General features: G+C 42.5%; 1 protein-coding gene across 1 annotated transcript in view; it reads left to right on the forward strand.

Annotated features, from left to right (window-relative positions):
- Window positions 1–20,295, forward strand: part of PLCXD2 (phosphatidylinositol specific phospholipase C X domain containing 2) — a 49,908-nt gene extending 29,613 nt beyond the window's left edge. Inside the window, exons 2-4 of the mRNA XM_049628158.1 lie at window positions 1,176–1,636; window positions 6,849–7,090; window positions 14,019–20,295. Coding sequence (XP_049484115.1) covers window positions 1,176–1,636; window positions 6,849–7,090; window positions 14,019–14,178 — 863 coding nt within the window. The 3' untranslated portion in view covers window positions 14,179–20,295. The remainder of the gene's footprint in view (window positions 1–1,175; window positions 1,637–6,848; window positions 7,091–14,018) is intronic.
- Window positions 20,296–23,129: the final 2,834 nt, after the last annotated feature.

The raw sequence follows: 23,129 nt of genomic DNA on the forward strand, positions 1-23,129 counted from the left end.
AAATTATAAATAAATAAATAAATAAATAAATAATTTTGGTTCTAAAATGGGTGGTACTGGTTAAGAACAAAGTTAGTAAGGTCAGAACAAGGACATTCTCCTCCTACACTTTGCTTGCAAAGTGCAGTCACCTATGCGGGGTCCCCAGTGTCAGAGCCAGTCACAGAGCCATCTAGCTGCTGGTAGATAGAAACCAATGACAAATGAAAGATATCTGTCAGAGATAATTTTCACACACGCACGCGCGCACACCCCCACACACACACACGATAACTTTCACTTTAAGTTACTCCTGAAATTTTTTCATACCAGAGTTAGAACTGTGTCTGTCATAGTCACTTAGACTTTCTAACAATAAGATCATCTCAGTGTCTAGGTGGATAACTACCCTCTTTTCTCGAAGGCAGAGGAATGGAACGTACATTTGATCATTTAATAGACAATTTGACTTTTTAAAATATGTGTCCAAAAAGAGGGTTCTGTTGAGTAACCTGTGTTGAGCTCTTAAAAATCATTATCTGATTTGTCAAGAAATTATTCCCACTGACTCAGGTGTTTACAATAGTAAAATAGCATGTACAATAACATAAAAAATAGTATACATAATAGCAATTGTCCTCTTTAAAATTCTGCCTTTCCTGGAATTTAAATGCCTGTCCCAGAATGATCGAGATAGATGTAGGGTTTTCATCTTTGTGTCAATGGCTGCATGAATAAAGCAGATATGCCAGCATTAAGCCACCTTCTGTAAGAGACATGTCAGCCACCTCAGTTTGTCGTCTTAGGAATATTCTTTAGCAAACATCTTTGTTTTCCAAACATTAATTTATTTCCCCAGAATAGCTTTCCTGAAATGAAATTACTGGACCAAGTGGTATGAATATTTTAAAGCTCCTCTTTCTCAGCATGTTTCTAAGCAGCTCTCCAAACGGGTATTTATTAATTCACCTTCTGTGAGTAATATACGAGAATTACAGCCATATTCCACGCTTAACAAGCTGCTAATAAGACTACATGACTTTTATTTGTGCTTATAGCAAGCTTGGAAAGTTCTGCAAGTGTTCATTTACATTTTTTGTGTGTATTTGCTAATTTTGAGCTGTTTCCTTATCAGCTGGCTTATTTTTCCCAGCTCCAGTCTCAACCGCTTTTCTCACCTCTGTTGCTTTGCACAGGCTCACATGATTCATTTAGCTACTGGGTAGATGAAAAGTCCCCAGTGGGGCCTGACCAAACCCCAGCCATCAAACGCCTTGCCAGGATCTCCTTGGTGAAGAAGCTAATGAAGAAATGGTCCGTGACTCAGAACCTGACGTTCCGAGAGCAGCTGGAAGCTGGGATCCGCTACTTCGACCTACGTGTGTCTTCTAAACCCGGGGATGCCGACCAGGAGATCTACTTCATCCACGGACTTTTTGGCATCAAGGTCTCGGATGGGCTGATGGAGATTGACTCATTTCTTACACAGCACCCCCAAGAGATTGTCTTCCTGGATTTCAACCACTTCTACGCCATGGATGAGGCCCACCACAAACGCCTAGTTCTCCGGATCCAGGAGGCCTTTGGAAACAAGCTGTGCTCAGCCTGCAGCGTGGAGAGCATGACGCTGCAGGCCCTGTGGGAGAAGAAGTGCCAGGTAAGCGGAAACAGACATGCTTGCAAGGGCACGAACGTAAGTCTGTCTGCTTTTTATTTTATTTTTCACCTATTTTGAGAGAGAGAATGTCCAAGCAGGGGAGGGGCAGAGAGAGAGGGAGAGAGAATCCCAAGCACTGCCAGCATGGAAGCGACTTGAGGGCTCAAATTCACAAACTGCAAGATCATGACCTGAGCCGAAATCAAGGGTTGGACGCTTAACCGACTGAGCCACCCAGGAGCCCCCCTTCTCCCTTTTCTATATCACCAGCTGGAGGGCAGCTCACCCCAGAGCTCTTAGGCTGGGGGGCAGAGATGATTTGGAGTGTTCAATGTACACACACCAGTTCCTGGGCGCTTGTGAACTGGGATTGACACCTGCCAAGTATTTACAATTTGCTTGGCAGACTGTTGGAAGCATCTAGGTTGCCTTTGAATGGCCTGGCCAGAACCAGCGCACAACAGTGTGGTGAAATTGGACCAGTTGGTGATTACCACTTTCTTTATCTCCCATAGAATCCCATTTTCAGGCTCCTACTTCCCCTCAGGGATAGGCCGGTCCATTCTGCCTCTACCTCAATGTCAGAAAATCCCTGCATTAGCTGACAAAGCATGTAAGTGATTCAACTCAGAGGCTTAAGATTTTAAAAGGCTCCCTTCACAGATTTGGGGTCATGGCTGGAGAGAGTTAAGGAAGGAAGAGCTCAACAAAGGGATCCAGGCTGGAGAGAATTCCTAGATCCCTTAAGCTTAGTAGAGCCTCCAAACTAGGCTTTGAGGAACGTCCAGAAAAGGAATGTGGGCCTCAGATATATGCTGCTCTGATCCCACAGGATGATAGATAATGGGAGAGGGGAGCTTCAGGAAAGGTCAGCCTCCCATTTGGACTATCTTTAAAAAAAGAAAAAAAGCAAGTCCCTTTCATTCACAGCTGCTCACTTACTCCTACACGCACATCAACCAAAGCATCTTAAAGAGGCAGTTATTTTTGAACTTGGGGAAGAGCTTTTAATTAAAAATCAATTAAAGCTTTTTCACTTGCAAATATTTATTGAACACCCAAGTATGTGCCAAGCACCAGTCTAAGCACCTGAGATAAATTAGTAAATAAAACAAAGATCCTTGCCTTCATGGGGCTTTCATTCAGGTGCAAGGAAATAGATCATAGATCATCATCATAACAAAACCATTACAGAAAATGCTAGAAAGGGATGCAAGCAATGAAAACAGAAAGGCAAGTGTGATTAGGAGGAACCAGCGTTCTGTGGGTTGGAGGGTCGATCTCAATTGTAAATAGGTTGATCAGGGTAGACATTCGAGGGAGTTAATCGTGTGGACACTGGGGGAAGAACTTTGCCAGCAGAGGAACCAGCCAGTGCCTGACGTCTTTGAGGAGAAGCAGGGGCACGGGGCTGAAGAGCAGAGCAGCGAAGATCAGAGCCCGTGGGTGATTGGTTAGGTACTCCGGCTCTCACTCTGAGGGAGGAAGGTTGTGAGAGGGTTCTGAGCACAGGGTGCTGTGTCCTGAATTACACGTTAATGGAGTCTCTGTGTCTGTTAGGAAGAAGCCAGGGGTAGGAGGGAACCGGTGAGGAGAGCATTGGTAGTAAGTGGTCAGATTTGGAATCTACCAGAAGGTGGAGCCAACAAGGTTTGCTAGTGGACGGGATTCAGGGCGCAAAAGAAACAGGCTTCAAGGTTGCCTCCCAGGTTTGGCCTCAGTAACTGGAGATGCCAGGTGGTTTTGCACACCTATAAAAGGGCTAAATAAACGTCTTTGACTCCACAGAGGCTAATGAGTTAACTCTTAGTATCTCTTAAAATTTCTCTAAACCACTTTTCCTCGCTGAAACTTTGTGATAGTTTGCCAAATATTTATCACACCTCTGCCCCTGAACCTAAGTTGATATTTTTTCAGACTCTAAGGCCTAATTTGGAGAGATTTTTCTCTCAGTGGAGTCTCTCTTACGATATGAAATAATAGTAATAACAATGTCACCTTAACAGCTAACATTTATTGAGCCTCTCTGCTCCGTGTTTGGTACATGGATTGGCACATTTAATCCTCTCTGCAGCACTATGAGGTAGGTGTTTGTTATTATCCTCATCTTATAGATGAGACTTACAGAGAGGCTAAGCCTCTTGCCGGAGAGAACATTGCTAGTGAGTGGCAAGAGCCAGGATTGAGCCGCAGCCTGCCTGGCTCCCCAGAGCTCCCACAGCTTCTGATGCCGTCCCAGCACCGTTCCCTCACCTTGGTGGTTTTCACAACAAATATCGTGGGTTACGCTCATAAAAACATGTTCTCCTTATCCATGAGCCCCTATTATCAGAGAGTCACAGAGAGTTAGCAGAATGGAAGAAAGGGCTAGAGACCTGTAGGAGGGCCTTTGAATTTGGGATTCAGGTAAGAACAAATCTGAGTAAAGCTAAGTTTGATAATCAGATATCTGTCATAAATATAGATTTAATACTTTGTGCCCAGGGAGTATCCTGGATGGAATGCCTTCCTGCATACGAAATTGTTTGGAAGTCTGCAAGAGTAACAGGTTATCTTCAGGAATACTGACTAGGACAGACAGTGAATTTCTAGCAGCAGGGGGACGAGCTATCCTCATTTTCAAGTATGGGCTAATCTGTGTCTTCCAACTACCACACACCTCAAATTACGAAGGGAAGAGATTACGATGACATAATCAGAAAAAGGGAGCCTGTCATCCATTTGAATTGGAGGATCTCCCTGTTCTTCGCTTCCCGAAGTTTTCCTTGCTGTGTCTCTTCTTAAAACCTAAACAGAGACCTCACAGTCATCAGTCACCTACCCTGTGCTGGTGGTTAAACTTTAAATATTCATTATGTAATGAGCTGCCTGGCATGTAACCCCCTGAGTATTTTATCACTACAATTTAATAGCACGAAGTGTACTACCATTCAGTCAAATTTCATTTACCCGACAGTTACGTCCCAGCTCACTGATACATGTACGTAGCGGCTATGGGTTTTGAGGTACAGTGAATTAGAAGATTTATTCTACAATGTGGCAGTATTTCGAATCTTAATGAGAAGGTGGGAGTACATAACACTCCTAAAATACAAAACGACCGATATACAATTGCAGGATAAAACTGCCCTACCTGCACTCTATGAAGAGAGGGGTTTGTAATCAATCAATTGAAAAATAGTACATAGCATAAATCTACAGCCCAGGGGCCGCCAGTAAAGGACCCATCAAAATAAGAGGAGGTCAATCAACGAATAATTCTCAAAAGAAATTCGATTTCAAATCTGAGCCTCAAGAGAAACCCTGAACATAAATTGCTGAGCTGGAAGGGAGAGAAAAATATAGCAGGGCAATGGAGGGAGGCAGATGCGAAACACAGGCCCTGGGGCAAGAGTTACTGCCCTAGAATTCCATAGAATAAGGTTGGTTTGCTAGGTCAGCCTCCTGCTGTCAGCAGAAATTCTCCCTATAACTTTAGGGTCAGATTGCTCAAGAAGTCTCTTGAGGAAAGGCATAAAGCCCCTTTTGTACAATTTGTACTCCTTACACCTTTTCCAAGGCAGACTAAAGAATAGCATGTTCCTCTTATCCCCTGACACTGCTCAGGGTCCAGGCAGCTCTGAAAATGGCCTGCCGGAGAAGGATCGCACAGCCTCCCGCCTCTCCCACAGTCCATTTCCAAGGCCAGCTTTCTCCCCTTCCCCAGGCTGGAGACCCCAGCCTTCCAGCCAGCCAATTACACCGCCAGCGGGAAATCCTCCCAATCTGCCAGGCAATCTGCTTACTATGAGCCTGTGATTAACCTCATTAACACACGTGTTTACCACAGGCATCATTAGCAGTCAGTCAGACATTACTCAACACCATTAAAAACAACAAGAACAACTATTTGCCTGTTGGGTGCATCCAGCCTGGTGCACCCTTGCTCTAGGCCCCCAGGAGCAGTTGGTCAGGCACCTTAGTCACTAGCTAAACACACTGCAAAGGAGACACACATTCATAGCCTTCCTTCTTGGGTGCCTGGGGGATTATGCTCTCGGGCTAGCTATCTGAGGATTGCGGTCCAGGGAGTGTAAACACGCTGGACATTCCTCCAGGAAGAGATTACTGGTGCCTGGGAGCAGGGGGACTCTATTACTTCTAGAAACCTAGGCAGCAGAGCTCTGAATTGGGACAATCAAAATAGCAATTCCCTGTCCCTCAGCTGCCTCTCAGAAACTAATTAATGCTGTGACTGTGGCTTGCTAATTATTTTCAAAATCACTACCAGTCTCCAGAGGCCCCGCTGGAGACCCATTGCCTCCTGGAAGTCATCCCTGCCTGGAGTAGTGCCCTCCCACGCCCTCGTGGGAAGGGTTATTTCATTCAGTCAGCTCACACTGTTGAAATTCTAGGTACTCCCAGATTAGTTCAATGTGTTGGTCACAACCCCAGGAGTGTCAGTTTCACGACCGTAGGAGCCATAACTTGTAGACCGCGCCAGCCACGGGGCTCTCCATCAGGGGCTCAGAGCCCCAAGGGAAGGGGCATGGGTAGAATTTAAGTAGGCTGTGAATTTGCATGGGAAAAATCTACATATTTGTTCCCTGTCACCTTTAGCTGAAAATTAGTATACTCATCGACAACGAGTGTAGGCAGTCAGCCATAGCACTATCGGCCGTACGGGTGACTTTGTCCCCATAGAAATCACAGCTATTTCCATATTACGTTTCAGTTATTTGAAATATCACTTAAATTCATCATTAACTCAAAATGATGGAACTTAGTGCACTTACAACAAAATACTTTTATTTAATGTGAAGCATATACATTAATTTATTATAAACTTAATAATATGTTAATAGCTATATTTCACTCTTAATAATTTCTTTTGTAATCCTATTTTATTTTATACATTCATTTAAAACATAATCTGAGAAGGGGTTTGGGATTTTGTCATACTTCTAGAGGTGTTTGTGACAAAAATAAAGCTAAGAATCTTCAAGTCATATACAAGTACTTAAACCTTTGCTTACTGATTTTTCTAAATACATATATAATATATATAATATATAACATATTATAATTAATATAAATATATATTAAATATAATGATTTAATTTCTATATGCTTGTATTCGTTTGTCTTTAATCCTAGCAATCAGGACAAAGCAGGGAGTTAACACTCAGCTTGTTCATAAATTGCTCTCCTTTTTCTGTTTTGAATGTTTCAGGTTCTTATTTTCTATCACTGCCCCTTCTACAAGCAATACCCCTTCCTGTGGCCCGGAAAGAAGATCCCAGCGCCCTGGGCAAACACCACAAATGTGCGCAAACTAATCCTCTTCTTGGAGACCACTCTGAGTGAGCGGGCCCCACGGGGCTCCTTCCATGTCTCTCAAGCGATTCTCACGCCCCGAGTGAAGACCATCGCCCGAGGCCTGGTTGGTGGCCTCAAGAACACTCTGGTTCATAGGTAAGAGTTTGCTTCCTCTAACTTGAACACTGACAGTACAGAGCCTGCTTGGGATTATCTGTCTCCCTGTCTCTCTGCCCTTCCCCTGCTCGTGCTCTCTGTCTTTCTCTCTCTCGAAATAAATAAACATTAACAAAAAAAAAAAAAAATTTGCTTCCACCCCAGAAGGTTTAAAAAAAACAAAACAAACTTGATTCTCTTTTGAATCAACAGTAAAATTGTATAGTTTGAACATTTAGAATAATGACAAAACAGAAAACCTTATATTTGAAAAATCTGTGCATTTGAGGTGGTTTGCATTAACTGTGGCCAAAGGATCTCTGAATACTTTGTTGGAATATACAGTATACCGTAACTACTCTCCGAACTTTGATGCTAAGGCAAAGCACTTTAAGCCAACGGCACTCTGTTCATTTCTGGCACGTGGTCACACTGTGAACTTGCCCTGCCCTTGCAGCCGGCCCAAGTACTCACTCATTTAAGAAGCATTAAGTGGGGCGCCTGGGTGGCTCAGTCGGTTAAGCGTCCGACTTCGGCTCAGGTCATGATCTCGCGGTCCGTGAGTTCGAGCCCCGCGTCGGGCTCTGTGCTGACACCTCAGAGCCTGGAGCCTGTTTCAGATTCTGTGTCTCCCACTCTCTCTGACCCTCCCCCGTTCATGCTCTGTCTCTCTCTGTCTCAAAAATAAATAAACGTTAAAAAAAAAATTTAAAAAAAAAAGAAGCATTAAGTGAGGCAGCTGTGCTAGGTGCTAGGTATGCAGAGATAGCCTGGCACGGTTTGTCACTTCCATAGTGACCATGAATCTTAAGAAGCAACTGAGGATGCCACCTGCACTGTCATAGCTTGAAATACTTCCTCAGAGCACAATTTATTCTCACTGTACAATTAGGTAGGAGAAGCTCCAGATACTTACATACACACACACGCACGCGTGTGTGTGTGTGTGTGTGTGTGTGCCTATGGGTATGGACATGGATAAAGGGAATGTTACAAATACATTTGGATAACAGGGCAACCGTGTTATCCAAGCTGAGGAAGTGTTGGGGTGATAAAGGATATTTACAAGACTCACTTTGGTTCCTGAGTTCCAGGTGGTAAGCACCAGCGTTTACATAGAGAAACGCTTCCAAAACCCTGCCTGCTTGGTTCTGCGTTTGGATAGCATCATTCCAGATAACAGGAGTTTACCTGGCAGGAGTTCACATAGCAGGGAGCACCTGCACTTTTGTTCGCTGCTGAAAATTCCTATGTTGCCTTATGTTGGCCATGAACAAAACCAGAAACCCTTACTTTGTGACTCTATTAAGTTTTGACTAAATTACTTGTGCTGAACTTGGAAAAGAGAATGTCATAAACCAACGATATATCTCTGAAAGACCCAGAATTACAAACTTTCTTTTTTTAATAATATATGTTCATGTATCCACACTATTTTCCGCATGCATTTGGTAAATTTATGGATTAACATTATTTATTTATTTATTCATTCATTCATTCATTCATTAGTCCAACAAAGATTGAGTACTTGGGAGGAGCTAGGTCTAAAGATACAAGGTAAACAAAAGATAAATAAATAAAATACACAAGGTAAACAAAAAATAAAATAAAGATACAAGGTTAACAATATAGTCTCTGTCCTCATGGAACTTAAGTCTATCAGGAAAAATAAACATGTACATTTCTATAAACATTGTGAAAATAACTATAATAAAGCCTGTACCAGGAGCTGTACTAATAAGGGAGAGGAAGTATTTAAAAATAAGGATACGTTATATCTGCATACTGTAACTCAGAATATGAATTACCTTCTTGCAGATGTTTTCATTTCATTCTTAAATTAAGCCAGCCTCCAGGTGGGCATATTGTCTAGAGCACATTGTTGTCCCCATTTCAGATGGGACTCAGTAAAGTTAAGTGACTCGGACCCACATAGCTGGTAAGGGTCAATACTCTGAGACTCTGAGTCAATACTCAGAGTTAGGGTAAAAGCCCTAACTCTGGACTTTGGATTATTCTAATGTTGCCCTTTTCCATATTTACCACTGACTTGAATATAGCATATTTCATTGCTCTGCTCCTTTCTGCTCCACTGGCCTTTAATTGTCTTACTAGTACCTGAATCTGGTCGTATCTTCTTGATTACAGCTGTGAACCCACAAAGTCACAATGTCTTGCATACTTGTCAACTCCTAGAACTTTAATCTGGCTGCAAATGAAGCACAAAAGTCTTGACCTTAGTAGTAATGATGGCGGCAAATGCCCAAAGCCAAGAGATCCTAGTGTGCCGAGCCCTTGCCCACTGATAGCAAGAAGGTGTCTCGAGACTGGAAAGACACTTGGGCCTCTCCACCGTGCTGGTCTCAAGAATAGTACATGGCAGCAAGCATTGCCAGGCCTCCACATCCACAGACGGGAGAAACTCAGTCAAGAGTTTGTTCCCAAACCCCCAGCATGACATGCAGCTGTTATTTTCTCTGGGCAGTTGAAGAAGCATAGCCAAGAAGCAACTCCAACATGCCAAAAGTCTGTCCTAACTAAGGTACAAGGGTGCTGTCAGACTGGTCCTGGGCACTGGTTATCAGCTGCACCAAGAGGAAAAAGATAAGGTATATTTTCCCACAAATGTAGAGGTGCCTTTTTTTTCTTTTTCAGTGGGAAGTTAACCTAACTCTTGGGTGAAATTTTGGACCTGAGATCTTGTTTGCTATGGTTCATCACCCTGAAAGGAAGCCATGAAAAATACAGCCATTCTGACTGAATTTCTATGGTAGTTGCCCCTAGATTCTTAGAAACTTTGGACTCACACTGAAATCAACTGGAAAAAAGGTTATGCCTAAGCCCAAGGACAGAGCAGCCATGAGGCCATAGAAAGGGACACAGACTGAAATCAGACGCCTGAGACTGAAACCTGACTTGGTCCCTGTTATGGGCTGAATTATGTGCCCTGGAAATTCATATGTTAGAGCCCCAGGCCCCAGTTTCTCAGAATGTGACTGTATTTGGAGGGTCTTTAAAGAAGTGATTAAGTTAAAATGAGGTCGTTAGAGTGGGCCCTAATCCAGTCGGACTGGTCTCCTTATAAGAGGGAATTTGGACAGAGAGACTCCGGGGATGGGTGTGCTCAGAGAAAAGCTGATGTGAGGACACAGCAAGAAGGTGGCCATCTGCAAGCCACGGAGACAAGACTCAGACCAAACCTGTCAACATCTCAGTCTCAGACTCCAGCCTCCAGAACTGGGAGAACATACATTTTTGTTGTGTAAGCCACCCAGTCAGGCGTTTTCTATGGCAGCCCTAGCAAACTAATGCTGTCTCTTAACAGGTGGCCTTGGACAAGTTTCCTGAGGTCTCTGATCTGTCCCTTTCTCGCCACTTAAAGAGGATTAGTAATACTGCACAAAACTGTAGAATCTTACGTGACAATGCCTACCACAGTGCCTGGCACAAAGTAGGCATGCCAACTCTACCTGTAGAGAAACCCAGAAACGGAGAGGGCCAGCGTTGTTCCCAGTGGGCTTCAAAGGCAAAGGGAAGTTTCTAAGCAACTGCTCTGCTCGTGGGGCCTGGTGCTTCACAGGCCTATCAGCAGTATCTGGCTCACCCTTCTGCACTGATCCCCCCTTGGTAAATAAAGGCCAGGAGTTCAGAAAACAAAGCAGTTTTTCCTCACAATGAGTTCTACATTTTCCTGTCGTTGTATGTAATCCTGGTTATTTGATCCTTGCCTTGAGGAAAGGTTGATACGAGCAACCTGAGGCTGACACAGAGCTCTTTGTCACCGGAGACCGCACATTTCCCACATTTCTCTGCTCAGGCTCCAGGGATCCCCTGTGGTTTGGCTCCGGCTGGAGTCACCTGGAGTTGCCACCAAGCCTTTAATTCTCATTTTCCCATGGTGACCAGAAGATGGCGCCAGCATTACATACCTAAACACTGACTGGCAGATTATCATTATTTTTTAAAGTAAGCTCTACACCCCACGTGGGCTTGAACTCACGACCCCAAGATCAAGGGTTTCATGCTCTACCAACTGAGCCAGCCAGCTGCCCCTGACTAGTACATTTTAAAAAGAAGTCTTGAATGGATCAGGCTCTGGACTGCAGTGGCCTTCCTGTGGGCCACTGTATGTATTCCAAGCCTCTATCGCCAAGGGAAGACTATTTGTGGCGCTTTGTTCTCGGCCTTCAAATATCTCTACCCTACACTCTACCATCTATGATTCCTTCTCTCGTGCCAAACACTTACATGGTGCTTACTATATCCCACGCGTAGTTCCAAGCACTTCACATGTATTACCTTATTTAATTCTTCAAAACTCTGTATGAAGTTAGTAGTATTATTATCCCCACTTTACAGGGGGATAGACTGAGGCGCAAAGAAATTAAATAAGCTGAGGTCAAGTTGAGGTTATTAAGTCTTCAGGAGACCCAGTTAAAAATGTAATTACTCATGTGATCGTGGTTTCTTAAATCCCAATTAGACTACTAATATAAAAATGCAAATTGACTTATGAGATGCGTTTTAGCCCCTGGCCAGTTATCAAGTCCACTGAGTGAGGGAAGCAACGCAGGACTGACCATCATTGTCACGGTAAGAGGAAAAGAGAAAGGAAGGCAAAATGGTACCGAGGTCTCGATAAGGTTGTCGAGACTACGGAGAGGTTAGGAAGGGCAGCTCTGAAAGAGAAAAGGAAAGGAGAAGATGACAACCAAGGACAGCGTCACCACAAGAGAAAGAAGTCCACTAAGATGAACTTATTTTCAATTTTTGCCTAGAGCAAATTCTTCCTAAAAAATCCCCAGTCCCTTAACCAAAACGTAAGCCACAGTTTTTGTCTTCCTCACGGTCTTCTCAGCTTATCAGGTATTCAGTGAGCTATTTTTCCCATGATGCAAAGCTATGAAGTTTCTGTACCGCCCATGATATTTCCATTTCCTGCTAATACAGAAGGCATCACATTAAATTGTTGTCATTTGTTTATGTCACTAAATTGTGAGCTGCTTTGGACAAAACATTCTGGCTATCACATAGAAAACCCTCAAATTGTAAAATGTAACTCACAGGCTGTGTTTGTGAGACCACTGAGTAAGCACTGGTCCATTAAGAAGCCACACATACTACTGGAGTAACTGTATATCCAGATGGGAAAGTGAACCCTGACCACCTCCTTCATACCATACATGAAAATTAGCTGGAGGTAGATCTTTGATCTAACAGGAAAGCTAAAACCATAAAGCTTATAGAAGAAAACAGGAAAATATTTTTGTGACTTGGGACTAGGCAAAAGTCTCCTAGATAGGTCACATAAATTATAAGAGAAAAATTGATGAGTTAGACTCCATTAAAATTAAGGAATTCAACTCACCAAAATATGCCATTGAGAAAATTAATAGGCAACATATGGGCAAGGATAAAATATCAAAAAGCATATCTGAGAAAATACTAGCATCTAGAATATATAAATAACTTCTACAGCTCAACAATTAAAAGAAAAAAGAAAAAAAAAGAATAGGTAGAAGAATTGAACAAGAACTTCAAAAAGCAGACATACAAATGGCCAATAAGCACATTACAAACTGCTCAGCCTTATTCTTCATCAAAAGAATGCATATTGAAACACTGTTATATATCTTTACATACCCACTAGAATAGCTAAAATTAAAAAGACTAATCGTGCCAATGTTGGTGAGGCTCTGAAGCAACCGGAAGTCTCATATTTTGTTGCTGGGAATATATAATGGAACGACCTCTTTGGGGAAAGATCTGGAAGTTTCTTATAAAAGTAAATGTAAACCTCCCGTATAATAAGGCAATTTCAGGTGTTCGTACTTATCCAAAAGAAATGAAAATAAGTGTTCACAAAAAGACTTAGATAAGAATATTCATAACAGTTTTATCCACAATATCTAAAAACAAGTAGCTTCCCATTTATTCATCAATAAGAAAATGGATAAACAAACTACTATGTTCATGCAGTGGAATACTGCAGTGATTAAAAAGGAGAACAGACTACTGGCATATATAGCAACACAGATGAATCCAAAACCAGAATGCTTAGTCAAAGAACCTCACACAAAAAATACAGAGTGCGTGAACTTGCATGAAGTTCTAGAACAGGCAAATTTAATCAATGGTAGGACAAAAGTTGTGACAACTGTTGCCTCTGGGAGGATGGGGACAGGGATTGATGAGGAAGGTACATGCAGGAACCTTCTGGCCTGCTGGCAATGTTCCTTGTGTACCTTGACATGGGGTATGTGTTATGTGTTTACATTTGTCACAACTCAACTAGGTTACATGTAAGATTTGTGCATTTTTTTTTTTTAGATTTGTGCATTTTATTGGATGCAAGTTTATGTCAAAAGAGAAACAAATTAAAACAAATATTGAATCCTCCTTAATGAGATGCATACTGAGGCGTTAGGACATGTGTGTAGATGTGTGCAGTTGGAACTTGTCAAAAATGTAAGATGTTTTGATGGAAGGATAGAGTGGTGGGTCGATGGACGGTTATGTGGCAAGTGCTGTAAAATGTTAGTGCTGGAAGCTAGATGGTGGATGCACTTACTATAAATTTATTTCAGTGTTGCAATCAATATGTTTGCAATTTTTCATGTTAAAAATAATTAAAGAGACTACCAATAATTAGGTCTTGATCTTAGTCTTTCAAGGTCCCATTGACATGGCTGTCTCTTTGGTGCTTGCGGCAAATAATCTTGTCTTCCAGCGCAGAAACCTTGAAAGTACAATTCTCTGTTGGAGTTGACATCACTCCATCCCTCAAAGAGATATAAATCTTAAACAGATGAACTTCTGGGGGCTTGTGCTTTTATTGACATACTTTTGTTACATTAATGGAAACGTCTTATTTCTGTTTCTGGAAGAGTCCTTTTAAACTCTGCTCCCTGCTCTCTCTTCTGTGCAGGAATCTTCCTGCCATCCTGGACTGGGTGAAAACCCAGAAGCCCGGAGCCATGGGTGTCAACATCATCACATCGGACTTCGTGGACCTGGTGGACTTTGCCACTACTGTCATTGAATTGAACGACCTCCTACAGGAGGATAGAGCTTTGGCTAAATGCTGATTTGATTTTTTTTTTTTTTAATTTATTTAACTTAATGTTGACTTTGTTGATCCAGGCCAGAGTTCTGAAGGGTTTCCTGTTAGGATGGTCCCTGGGCAGTGATGGGGAAGTAGGAGGAGGAGGGTGTTTTCCCTTCTTCATAGGGCCATTTGGATTAAACTACAGAGATTTTAATTGCATTTTTCCCAAATGAGACTAAAACTTAAGTCCAAGGGAAGAAGCATATCTCATGTGATCAAGGTCAAGGTCTCCCCAGTGGCTCATGATGTTGGATGTAATATGGAAATGGAGTCTCCAGGTTCCATTGAGTGTCCCCTAATTGGCCCAGTTTCCTGTTCTTCCAGGATGTTGTATTTGAGCCTGTGAGGAGATGAATCAGAAAGGCATCCTTAGTCAAAGTAATGGCTCATTGCAGGCGTGGATGGCCCTATGGGGTGGCCCTAACATCAACCCAAGGCTTTGAGGGGAAAAAGGGCCAAGCACCAGCTCTCTCTGGCATGTTGAATGTCACCACTTCTCCCCTGAGAGAGTAAGACTTCTTTATCACCAGGCTGTACCAGCCATAATCTGTTCTTCCATAGCTTATGCTTGGGAACTGGTCACCTTCATTCTTTAGATAAACAGTACGTACTGCCTTTGGTATCAGAAATGTGTTTCCCGGTTTTAAAACATTGATCCCTTTCTATTTCTATTGGCCCCTTCTTAAAAGTGAAAGGAACAGTGGTGGAAGAGCCTTTCAGTGTGGGGCCCAACAGGAGATAGACATGCATGTTTGCTGCACGCCCGATTTCTTTGGTTTAAATCTGTAGCTTTCCCCAAAATGGCTGCCAGGTAAACTCCTGCATCATTTTGGCAAAGTCCTTTTTGAAGAATGGGATCTTCAAGCCAGATCTTGGAATCGCATTTCCTTGTTGTCTGCCTAGGACTCGGTCTGTGCTGTGAGACACAACGCTAACGGAAGGAGCCTTGTCTGTGACACCGGGGAGGCAGACACAGGAAGCATGGGAAAGTGCAATGGATTTAAGGAGGAAGCTCCAAGTGGGTTGGGAGCTGTTCTGTAACTCCTTGAAAACAAGACTACCTCGGGGACATTTAGGATGACTTGTGGGTCATCAAGTGAGAAATACCCAGTGTGGGAACTTTTCCAGTTTGTGTCTTGATTGTTCTCCTTTTTGCAGGTTGTTCTGAGCCTGCTAATCACCACTGCATGAGGGCTTTGAAACTCAAGGGGGGATTTTTTTTAATTGGTAAGAGGTACTTACCTATAAAGAGTCCTCTTGTGTTTTATTTATTTATTTATTTATCCACTTATTTATTTATAGATTAAGTATCTTCAGTGCTTCTTACCTCAAGAGCACTCACAAAGGAGCTTCCCGAACTCTTTTCACCCAGGCCCGATGCCACCCTGATCTTTCTCCCTTCAATAGGACCGTGCATTTCAGCACTGTGAGTGACCTCTGACTCAGCTACAGATATTCCCAGCTCCCCCAGTCATCCTGGGACAGTGTTCATGCGTGGGTGTGGTCCAGACTTGAGAAGCCACTGCCAGGCCACGCACTGGGTCAGAAGATACAATGGGTCATGAAGAACTCTCAGTTCCTGAGGAAGACTCTCCAGTAGAAGGTTGAAAAGGAAGGAGCTGGAAAGAAAGCTGGGCATGGAGTGTGTACATACCGAGGCTCCTCAGGACTGTCTGAGGATCCCTAAGGAAATGTCAGCATCTGGATTCTTAAGGAGGAAAGATAAACGTGGAATCCTGGATGGATGTGTGTATGTGTGAAGACCGTTAGGCCACCCCCCCGGGAGCTTCCCATTTCTATTCTTCCGTGCTCACAGCTGGATCTTACCTGTCTCCTGCAATGGCGGGTATCCGGGGTGAGCTACCAAAAGCACACCCCCAAATCTTGGTCTTCCAGCCTCTACTGTCTGTAAAATAATTTAATCCCCGACCTCCAGCTTCTGCAGTTTGAGGAGGGCCACAACACAAATGCCTCTGGGAAAATCTGGTCTAACTTTTCCTGTTCTTGCATTTGAGCCCCCTCTCCAAAGAGGTTCCTGGGATTGTATCATCAAATTTTGGGGGGGCCTTCTCTGGAAAGGGGTAAGAAAGGAAGTGCCCTCACTTTCTCAATTTTTCTTCAATTCTAATATTAAACCCCAGTGGCAAGCTCTGAAATTCCTGGCCACCCCTCAGGGTTTTATTTGTGGTCTCATTGTTTCAGTTGGTCTTCTTTTTCACTCTTGGTCAATTGCTAGGGACTAGGTCATTTCCCCTCTTTTAACCCTTTGTTACTTGGCAAAGAGATCAGGAGGCAAGAGGAGAATTATTCTGCTCTGTTTTATTTGAGCCTCAGCTTTGTCCAGGTGCTTGGTGCTACGAGGCCAGGTGTGTTGGCAGGGTGTCTACAGAGGATGCCAGTGACACCCAAGGGCTGCTGACTGTTCAGTGAAATGTTTACTTGATTTTTGTTCCTTTCGTCTTAAGATACATAACTGCACTTCACTTGGGTTGTAACACTGAAGTGCACCTCAGTGGTTGCATAGTAAGAGGAAAGGCATCAAGCGTGACACAGAAGCACAGAAAATGGTCCCAAGGTCGTGTGCATGGAGTCCTACTCTATGTGGCAAATGCAGGTGTTCACTCCTTCATACTGTTTTGGGTTGCCAGCCTGGCTTGCATTTTGAAATTCTACACAGGAGTTCTGGGAGATAGGAGGATTATTGGCAGTTCGCCCTTGATAAACACCTTGACTTGGCAGAATCTCTGCTCCAGGAAAAAAGTTGTTCGATATAATACAAAGGATATATGCATTCTGCTCTTGGACATGAGGCCAAGCAGAAGACTCAGTGATGGGACAGAGGGAGAGGAGACTTTAGTTCTATGACTCATTCTACAACTGCCAACAATAAAAATGTTTGACCCAGCCGCATCATTCACTCTCACAAGATCAAACGAGCCTACCATACTTCCTCAGAATTAACTTCAAGATCAACGAAAAAGCTACTTGATTGAGCCAAAGAGGGCTTTAGTTTCATAGGATTTGGGGCCATAGTTATTCTGAAATGTAGGCCATAGTGATCCTGAAATGGTAACTCCACATGGTTTTTCATGAACTCCCTAGACCATTTGCCACATTTCCATGGCTTTGTGGCAAAGGGAACAATCACAGGTTTCAGTTAGATTGGAGCAATGTTTAAAGGCTTGAACTTGGAGCCTATTAGAGATACCACTGCGGTTTCATGGGCAGAAAAGATATCCTTAGGGTTGGAGAGAGAAGTCAAGATGGAATTGATGGAAGGGAATGATAAATTATTGAGGATTAATTTTTAAATTATTGACAGACCTAAGGATGTCATGCCCCCCCAAAATGATATATATGCTGTATTAGACTCTCTAGTAATTTATTTTCCTTCTCTAGTAATTTATGTTCCTTAACACTGAGACCAGACCCCTGAATTCTTGAAAATAGTTGAGCCACAGTCCAAACCCAGGATTTTTATATAGACTCAAAAGCACAAGATCTGAGCCCAGGTCATGACCAAGGTTAAGAATCCTGGCTCTCCTTTCATGACCTCATATTCACATCACAAAGGTTATGTTTCTGTTCAAGAAGACAATGAAGTGAAGCCTTCTAGAATTAAATGCAGTTTTGTGGTGTGTCAGGATTTTCTGTTTCTGTTTTTCTGAATCCTGCCATAAGAAAGTGCTCCCCAAAGAGACATTATTACAACCTGGCGAGAAAGTTTAGTGCTAAGCTAAAGGTGGAGAAACAGAAGAAATTACGACGGAAATGAAACGATTTCTTTTCGTGGACGCAGTAGGGCTACACAAATTCAGGCCGTTTTACAGAATGAATTCATGGCCCAGTTGAAGTTTTTGGAGTGTTCTTTATTGGCTGACTGCAGATTTTTATTGTTAGGTTCTGGGAAATGGAACAGCCTAATGAGTGGGGCAGAGCCATGAGACTTCTCTCTCATGGCTGAGCAAGTAAGCAACCCTGTGCTAAATCCACCTCGGTTCCTTAATCTGGAATAAAGATGTTTTCGGGTACCTTAGTGATGTTCTGCAAACCTTGGTCAACTAGCTCCCCAAAATGTCAGGTCCCTTATGATTAAATTAAATGCCTTATACTCAGGGGGCGAGGTGTGCAGTTATGGTAATTCTTCCTCGTGTGGCGTGTGTGAAGAAATGCTTTTTGGGTTCATTTCTCAAAAGTGTGGTCTAGGATGACAGCTGGTGCAACATTGGCGCCGTAGTGATCCGTATAGTGAGATGAATAGAGCTGAATGAAATCTGCCGACACACTTGAGTTCCCAAGAGGGGGCTTTCCCAAATGCATGCTAAACAGTCATGTTATGCCAAAAGGAAGTGCACAGAAATTGATCACGTCAAATGTCCATACGAACAGGAAGTTTGTTCTGTGTGGCATAGAACATGGTTGTCCCTCTCAATTCCACTAACTTTGCAGTAGTCCTCGGCCCTCGGCCTCAGACTGCTTCCTAGTGTTTGCCATCATGGCTTTGTCACTCAGAAATGTTGCCTTGGGACACACAGGAGTGAATTGATTAGGTGATAAGTGATTTAGCTGGAAACTTCACCCTAACTCCAAATGGTAATGAACAGCTCTTTACTCTCCCAAGAGACTTACTATCTTCTTACCTTCTGGCTTCCCCAGCTTCCTAGGAGAAATAGTGACACAAAAGGTACTATATTGCTGAACTGGCCCTTAACCTGGAAGAATACAGTACAAAATGCTATTGGTGGTGTTGAAATAGCACAGTCTTAAATGCTCAGAAAATATTCTAAGATAACTCTTTCTATCCTGCAGTGGATACAGTGTTCTAGTCTTTTCTCCAATGATACTTATTCTTAGTACTTTTCAAACTCCTTTCTAAGCCACATAGTTTGGATAAAATATTTTTCTTCTCTTTGCTGGGAATTCAATCCCACAATCTTGAGATAACCTCAATAGTCTAGAGGCATTTTCCTTCTCATTCCTTCTGATCTGCACAGAATACCACTCTCTCCTCTCCTCTTGGCCATCCTTGATCATCTGCTGATTACTGTTAATAACAGAATACCGGTGAAATTCATCCAAATAGACACACACATTCAATGAGGCCCAAGCCCACTCCTATCACAGTGGTTTTTATTGCTCCTTACTGGTCCCAAATGCGTAATTCTGACCCCGACACACACATGTGTACGTGCATGCACGCGTGCATGCACACACACACACACACACACACACACAATCTGATTGGGGCCCAGATCTCGGGGCCAATACTTCATTCAAATCGCAGGGGCATGCTCACAAGCTTGGAGCCCAATGAGAAGCACAGCACTTTGAAGTCAGATAAGCCTTCCGTTGCTTTGTATATTTGCAGTTTAATATATGTTATTGCTTTATAGCACTAGTAACACTTCAGTCATGAATCTATAGTATCAACATGATAAATCTTAGAACATATTCTAGGCACGGCAGTACCTTGCTGCTATTATACTTACTAGTTTGCACCCCTGTGTTAATAAGCGTCACATACAGACTGTGTAGGCAGTGTTTGTATTGTGTATATGCCAACTGTTATACTTAACCTCGCCGATCAGCAGTTAGAAAATACAGAGGTTGTCATAGTGAAAATAAGTCTTGGTCAATTCAGATATGATATGTGAATCTGATAAATACTCTGTTAGATATTCTGTTTGTCCTCTATGCTTGTTTTATATTACAGTGCATGCTGTTTGCTAAGTTAAGTAACAAAAAATAATAAAATCAGAATAGTAAATTGTACCAATTTTAAGGTTAGAGTTAAGTTTGGTACTTAACTTATATGCTGCTTGGTACTCTGAAATGTATTTTGTGGCTTAATTATCTTATTCACATACGTTTCACTTGGCTTCTTCCCTCCGAGGAAATAATTGTTCAAATATATCTCTCCTTCTTTCTTGTAACCTGGATTATTCTGCTTAATTCAACCTAAAACATTGTAAAGCCAGATTACCTCATTTTAACTGTGAAAAAACAATTTAATAGGTATGATGACATTATGTCTTTTCTTGTATTTTATTTGAACGACCTAAATAGGCTTAAACCTAATAATAAATATAAAGCTTTAGCAGGCATGTTTCCTTGTTTCTGTATACATTTTATTGTTGACCCACTTCTGATCTTTTTTTTTTTTTTAAAGGTTATAGACCCAGTGTCAATCAAATATCTTAGTATACGACTTTGGATGAAGACATATTGAAATCAGCTGACCACACCTGCAGTCCCCAAGATGAGCCGTGCACGAAATGTGCACCTAATCTTGTCACCCACACTTTTCTAAGCTTTGCCCTCAGCACTTCAACCATTTCTGCTAGGCTTTGGCCAGGTCCTGCATCCATATTCTCACCTGACCACCATGGTGAGCCCATGTTACTCTGAGTGATTGCCAAGCACCGAGATAAAACAATGCAGAGATTAGAGTGGGCGTCCAATCTGTTGGCAAGGAAGATTCCAATATTTTCTTCATTCCTAATTCTTTTTAGTAGAATGCCTGAGCCCACTTAATTTCAGTGACTTTCTCTTTCTGCCCTATGCCCTGCAAAAATAACAGGGTCTGGTGAAACACCTGTGTATGAATTTAGCAGAAATGAAGTTAATTCTAAGTAGTCATTAATTTCACATAGTTAATGTTACAGCAGCAAATTAGGGACGACTCTATTTCTGTTCAAGTTAACATAGCAATCGAAGAACACATCATAGATTTTTCACCTGTACTTTTAGTCATGGTTAGTAAATCTACCATATGGTCTTTTTTTTAAATTTTTTTTTAATGTTTATTTATTTTTGAGACACAGAGAGACAGAGCATGAATGGGGGAGGGTCAGAGAGAGAGGGAGACACAGAATCCGAAGCAGGCTCCAGGCTCTGAGCTGTCAGCACAGAGCCCGACATGGGGCTCGAACTCACGGACCGTGAGATCATGACCTGAGCCGAAGTCGGACGCTTAACTGACTGAGCCACCCAGGCACCCCTACTATATGGTCTGATGGGCTTTCATAAGCACCACTTTCAGTCATCCCCATTGGCTTTTAGTAGAAAATGGCATGATGGAGATAGGTCTGAGTCCCAACATCCACATGGTGTATTTGCAAAGACTACTGCCTCAATTTCTGAACACACACTTGGGTTGAAACATTGCCTCTGTGAAAATGGAGCGCGTATATTATGTACAAATTAATTTTTCATAGTACAACTAGCTTATGAACATTCTATTGAGTACAGAAGCTGGGGCAACAGGCATTTCGGAGATGCATAGCCCTGTGTTTCTATCCCAGCTCTATCACATCCCGACTGTATAACTCTAAACAAAACTAACATCTCTAAATATACAGGATATAGGACTACTAATACCTGCTCTGATGGGTTTTTGAGAAGTCTACAAAAGACACTATACAGAAAACATTTCATCACAGAGCCTGGCACACAGTAAACTCTCAAGAATAGTTAGTCTTAGTATTGGGGGTGGTGACTTTGCACCCACCCCCTCCAAAGACTACCTGGCACAATCCCTTCAACATGGTTGACTACTAACTCTTGTGTTTATTGCTAGTGACTTAGCAGGAGCTAATTAATAAGAAGGAAAGCAGATAAATTCAGAGAGTGAAAGAGAAAGTTGCACAATCACTGGACTATCTGTGCACTGCTCTGAGAGTGAGTAGGGTTCCCACCACTGGTGGTGTGCCAGATGATGTGAGGGGGACGATGGTCATAGCTTTGAATAGAATTTATATCATCAATCACTTAATCATCCTGATTAGTGGAGAGGAAAGTCTCAGTGATGAAAACTCTCTAACCCTTGTTTTTCTAGCAAAAACAACAACCCCAAAAAGGCCAGTAATATCCAGCTAACATTTAATATAATTTTCTGTGCATTTTCTTTCTTTTATGGTTACTCTTTTATGGTTACCTTCTCTCTATGGCAAGTGATACTGGGTTTTTCAACAGTGATATAAAATTTCCTTAAGTTTTTAAAAAAATTCCACTGTGAAGCTATGGGAATGGCCTTTGTTTATGATCCTTTCCAGGCTGAAAACCACCATAGTTGATTCCACTGCACGCTTTTGTCAAGAATTGGGTTTGGCCATGCTCTTTTCAAACATCCTTAACTAAGTAAATAAGTATATAAACAGACTGCTATTTGAGCTAGAAAACCACCTCTTCTTTCATAAGGAGACTCTCAATGTCTCCTGTAGAAGTCTGTGCCCAGTCCATGCCCTCTCTCTGTGCCATCCAGTGTGGCAGGAGAAAGGTGCCCGAGTCACTTAGTCCTACGGATGGCTGTGCTGGAGATACGTGCAATGCAGAGACCAGACCCTGCTTCTTTGACTTGGAAAGTGAGTCCTCTTCTGTGAATCCCTGAGGTTAGAATGCCTGAATGCTCTGGATTTTTGTTTTTTTTTTTTTTTTCTCCCCAAAGGAATTCTTGATCAGCAGTATGTTTTTTTGTTTATCCCTCTGCAAATCTGCTCACTGTGACTGAAGGATTGTTATTATCTTTAAGACTTGAAACCTTTCATTCTCAGAGAGGGTAGAAGGTTGCAAGGGAGGAACAGTGTCCAAAGCCCATGTGCCTCAAACCTCACCCCGGATGGCCTGGGCAAGTGCCAGTTAAACAAAAGTGCTAGTCAGACCAGGGTGTTTGCACAGCTGGGCAGTGTTTTTGGAAAGCATGGGTGGGGAAAGGGGACACAGAATTGTCAGCCTCTGTCCAGTAGCATCATGCAACTGAGAGAAGCCTTAGGCAAGCAGATGGCTTTAATCTAAGAGGCCTGATGTCTAAAGAATGGGACTTATCCTGTGGAGAAAGGCCCTAAGAAGCAGAGCTCTTATTGCAAAAGAAGGCCACCGAAAGCTATTCTTTGTTTAACCTCTCTGTTTTGTGGCCTAAAGACTTTCCTGCTT

This window comes from Panthera uncia, chromosome C2 (assembly GCF_023721935.1).
Source record: "Panthera uncia isolate 11264 chromosome C2, Puncia_PCG_1.0, whole genome shotgun sequence".
Taxonomy (NCBI): Eukaryota; Metazoa; Chordata; class Mammalia; order Carnivora; family Felidae; genus Panthera; species Panthera uncia.